General features: G+C 42.6%; 1 protein-coding gene across 1 annotated transcript; it reads right to left on the bottom strand.

Annotated features, from left to right (window-relative positions):
• Positions 1 to 2778: 2778 nt before the first annotated feature.
• Positions 2779 to 5085, bottom strand: LOC308233665 (olfactory receptor 51I2-like; the record flags this gene model as incomplete). The annotated part of the gene is given in 3 exon segments (XM_080640640.1): positions 2779 to 3270; positions 3274 to 3771; positions 5056 to 5085. Coding segments are annotated over 3 exon segments (1020 nt in total).
• Between the last annotated feature and the right edge of the window lie 288 nt (positions 5086 to 5373).

The following is a 5373-nucleotide window of genomic DNA, read 5'->3' on the forward strand; positions in this document are numbered from 1 at the left end:
CTTGGATTCAGCCCCTTCCTTTGCATGACTTTGTATATTTCATTCCATTCCCTTCTGGCCTGATGAGTTTCTGTTGAGAAATCAGTTGCTAGTCTGATGGGGGTTCCTTTGTATGTAACTTTCTGTCTCTCTCTTGCTGCTTTTAAGATTCTTACTTTGTCTTTGGTGTTTGCCAATTTAATTATAATGTGCCTTGGCGTCGGTCTTTTGGGGTTCATTTTGCTTGGGACTCTGTGAGCTTCTTGGATTTGTGTGGGTTTTTTCTTCCCTATATCTGGGAAATTTTCTGTCATTATTTCTTCAAAGAGGTTTTCTATTCCTTGCTCAGCTTCCTTTCCTTCTGGAACCCCTATTATGCGGATGTTGTTTTGTTTCGTGTTGTCCCAAAGTTCCCTTAGACTCTCCTCCTGCCTTTTAATTTTTTTTTCTAGAAGTTGCTTTTCTTGGGTATTTTTTTCCATCTTGTCTTCTAGCTCACTGATACGGTCCTCTGCTTCTTCTAGTCTACTCTTGATGCTTTCTATTGAGTTCTTTACAGCAGCGATGTTATTTTTCATTTCTTCTTGGTTCTTCTTCATTTCCTCTTGGTTCTTGCTCATATTGTCGAATTTGTCTTCCATTCTTTTCAGCCACCTTATGACCATTTCTCTGAATTCTTTTTCTGGAAGGTTGCTTGCCTCCATTTCGTTTACTTCCTTTTCTGGTGATGCCTGCTTTTCTTTCATATGCGGGCTGCTTCTTTGTCTCCCCATGGTCTCTCTTCTCTGGGTGTCTGGTTATGTAGTTCTCTCTCTCCTTATCCCAGGCGAAATCTGACCTTTCCATGGTGGAGTGTAGAGCTCCTCTGAACCCGTGTGCTTGCGCCAGTTGGGGAGCGTTGTTCTGGGGCTCGCAGCTGTTCCTGGGGTGCCGCAGTTGTGGATTCTCAGGCTTCAGATAAGCTCCACTTTCCGGATCAAGATGGCGCAGACTCCGCGTCCAAGCCCGCAGCTCCGGGAGGGGACCCAGCCGCAGTGGGTGCTGCCAGGTCAGGGGAACCCCGTTCAGCAGTCCCCCGCCTCCTTCTGGAATTCAGCTGTCTCCCAACCAGCCAACAAACAGTCCTTGTGCGACCCTCAGCTGTTCTTTCTTTCTGCTCCGGGACAAGGCTCAGAACACGTCTGTCTATTCCGCCGCCATTATTCCCCTCCTCAATCTGTCATGTGTGCACCTCCAGGAGTGATCCCCTCGCTTTCTTCTCTTGCCTCCTTACTCGGTCGCTGTTCGGGCGCCAAAATGTAGGGGGCTGTTTCTCTGTTTTCCGCGACCCGCACGAAAAAACGACAGGTTCCTGAGCGGAGGAGCTGGGGATTCCAAACCCATTTCAATGATTCCACTCAATTGAGCACTTTCAAAGATAGATTTATAAAAACAGAAAATGCAATAATTTGAATGAATAAGATAAAAGTAGAAAAGAGAGAAGTTATGCCACCCATCACCTTATACATTTATTATTTATTCCAAAACAGGAACCTCCCTTAATTACTTTGTTGACTAAAAATCATTCAAAACTCTATGGTTAACTTTATGATGATACTCATTGTTGTTTGTGGAAAGTCAAAATAATTTGGGAAAACAACAACAACAAATGAGTCTTGCAAACCCTGTCTAGAAGAGTTACCTCAAGTTTTTCTTTCCTTACTACCTTTCTGTGACCAGAAGGTGTCTACTAGTGATTTGTGTTAACCAAGACTATTACAAAAGTATGGGCTTATTTTTTTTAAGTCATTTCCTCCTAAAACCATTGTTTTCAGATTGCTATTTATTTTTTCTAACCTTAGCTCATTAAAAAATAAAATGGTGTCCTAAAGTCAAGTCATTTTTCTACCAAATCATTCTAACCAACTGAAAGTTAGTTCTGTTTCATGGCACACATTCAATAAAGACTTAATATTATCACCATTAGTATGTTGTTTTTATTTTTTATTTTAAAAATGTCAAACATGTACAAAGTAAACAGATTATTATAATGAACCTCTATCTAACCATCATCCAGCTTCAACAATGATCAACATTATGCCATTCTTGTATCTTCTATACTTCCACCCACCATGTAACCCAATGATTATTTCTATTGTTATTAGTCTTTTGATTATTTTTATGATTTAGAGGTAAATTGAGATATATTGAAATGCATAAATTTTAGCAGTACCATTTTGACAAATGGGTACAATCCTGTAAGTTGCATCCAACATAACATAGAGCATTTTTATCAGACCAAAAAATTCCTCATTTGTTTCCCCAGTCATTCCCCTACCTCTACACCCATCAAACACCACTGTTCTGTTGTTTTTGACACTAAATTAGTTATATTTGTTCTTCAACTCCATATAAAGATAATAATACAATACATATTCTTTTGTGTCCTGATTCTTTTCACTCACAAATATATATCACTAAATTGCACATACCTGGAAGCAAAAGCCTCCCAGAAACCATTCTACTTATTTTCAAAGGGAAAAGAATGAATTTTATATTCAAGGACTCAATAAACAAATGGTGTCTTCACCAGGGAAAAAAACCAGGTCCCTGGTGTCTTTTGATAAGCTTACTTCAAACTAATGACATTCTCTATTCTCAGGGAGAAAGGGGGGGCTATTTTACTTTTCTCCATCTACTAAAGCATATAGCTCATTCATAAACAATAAGAAACTATGGAATTCTTCCCATTCGCAATGCTAATATCCAGGCAATAGGTCCGATCCAAGTTCCTGTGTTCTTAGGGTATTGTCTGTTTGATTAGATCTCATTCCTCTTTCTAGACAGTGTACGAACAATGCTGTTGTGAATTTCCTTGGTTTTGATGCTATAGACAATGGGGTTGACCATAGGTGGGAAGAAGAGGTATGTATTGGCCATGATAGTATGCAGGAGTGGAGGTAAATTCCGTCCAAAGCGGTGCAACAAAGAGAGGCTGATCATGGGAACATAGTACACAAGCACAGCACAGATATGTGACACACATGTATTGAGTGCCCTCCACCGCTCTGCCCCAGAAGCTATTCCCAGTACTGTGTGAAGAATCAGCATATAAGAAACTACGATGAGCAATGAGTCTAAACAAAATGTGGAGATAACAACAAACAGACCCAGGATGCTATTGGGGCGGGTGTCTGCACAGGGCAATTTGATCAGATCTGAGTGGAGGCAGTAAGAGTGTGTGAGGGTGTTGTGACCACAGAAAGGCAGACCCTTTAGGAGAAAGAGCAGTGGTAACATGAGCATCACACTTCACAAGGCAATGGTGGCACCCATCCCAGTGATGTGGGGAATTGTCAGGATGGTTGTGTACCGCAGTGGGCTGTAAATGGCCACAAAACGGTCTACAGACATAGCCAGAAGGACACCTGACTCCATAAGGGTAAAAGAGTGCATGGAAAACATCTGGAACAGACAACCACCAAAGCTGATATCATGAATGCCAAAGAGGAAAATGCCTAGCACTGTAGGTACGGTAGAAGCACAGACCCCAAGTTCAACAAAGGCCAGCATGGCCAGAAAAAAGTACATGGGCTGATGCAACACAGGGTCAACCCGGATGATATGTAGAATGATGCCATTTCCTATGAAGATGATGATGTACATCAGGCAGAAAGGGATAGATATCCAGGTGTGCTCTGCTTCCAGTCCTGGGATACCAACAAGAGTAAATGTTGCAGGTGTGAATTCAATGGAACCATTGGAAATAATATAGTGAGACTTCACTTGAAGATATTGGGAAGCACTTGAAGACTGGAAAATATATATCACTTGTCAGTTCTTGTATATTAAATTCAGAGCTCCTGATAGTCATAGTTAAGACATTTTCTTAAAGATATGAAAAACTTATTTCTGAAAGAAGGGGACATAAAAACCACAGTGTATGGAAGAGAAATCTGATTAGATGTGTGGAAGAGTATTCCCACATGGGCTACATGCCAAACACAGAAGGCAGTAATAAAAATCTCAAGCTGGGTCATTTATGGCAGTGAAAGGCAGTGATAATGAGCACAAAGATGATAATTTCATGTGAAAATTAGGGACTGAAGGACCTGGTAACCTTCTGCAGTTTGTAAAGAAGTGAATGAGTAGCAAAAATGATGTAATAGTAGTAAAGAGCATTCTTGGTTCTAACATTTTATATACATGTGATCTTGGGGGTGTCACATATCTCAGATCCAGGTGTTCAATAGAAACACAAAAATAGTGATATAAGATGATATATATAAACTAGAGGCCCGGTGCATGAAATTCGTGCACTGAGGTGTGTGTTCCTCAGCCCAGCCTGCACCCTCTCCAATCTGGGACCCCTCGAAGGATGTCCAAATGCCCGTTTAGGCCCAATCCCAGTAGGATCAGGCCTAAACGGGCAGTTGGACATCCCCCTCACAATCCAGAATTGCTGGCTCCCAACTGCTCACCTGCCTGCCTTCCTGATTGCCCCTAATCACTTCTGCCTGCCAGACTGATCACCCCCTAACCACTCCCCGGCCAGCCTGATTGATACCTAACTGCTCCCCTGCCAGCCTGTTTGCCCCTAACTGCCCTCCCCTGCAGGATTGGTCACCCATAACTGCCCTCCCCTGCAGGCCTGGTCACCCCTAATTGCCCTCCCCTACAGGCCTGGTCCCCTCCAACTGCCCTTCCCTGCAGGCCCAGTCGTCCTCAACTTCCCTCCTCTGCCAGCCTGGTCACCCTTAACTGCCCTCCCCTGCATGTTTCATCGCCCCCACCTGCCCTCCCTTGCAGGCCTGATCCCTCCCAACTGCCCTCTCCTGTTGACCATCTTGTGGCAACCACCTTGTGTCCACATGGGGGCAGCCATCATTGACCACATGGGGGCAGCCATCCTGTGTGTTGGAGTGATGGTCAATTTGCATATTACTCCTTTATTAGATAGGATTGTTTATCTTTATATTTGGGCCATGTTACATATTCAATGCACAAAATAAGAAAAATAATAAATTTGAAAACTGGGATCGTTTCTCCCACTTTTTAATATTTTCCAATGTCTTTTTTTTTTTTTTTTTAACTTACCAGTTCACTCTTTCTCCACCTGTTATCCATGGACGATGGGGAAAGGTTTTCTGTACTTTGCAAGAGTGTCAGTATCTCCTGCTGGAACGTGGAGTCAGAGTTGAGTGTAACACCAAAACCTTCAGGGTCTCACAGGCTGAATAGGATCATGATGCTGATGTTCAGAGCTTGGGTTCTTTACTCACAGGCTGAATAGGATCATGATGCTGATGTTCAGAGCTGGGGTTCTTTACTCACAGGCTGAATAGGATCATGATGCTGATGTTCAGAGCTGGGGTTCTTTACTCACAGGCTGAATAGGATCATGATGCTGATGTT

This window comes from Plecotus auritus (assembly GCF_963455305.1).
Source record: "Plecotus auritus genome assembly, chromosome: 9".
Lineage (NCBI taxonomy): Eukaryota > Metazoa > Chordata > Mammalia > Chiroptera > Vespertilionidae > Plecotus > Plecotus auritus.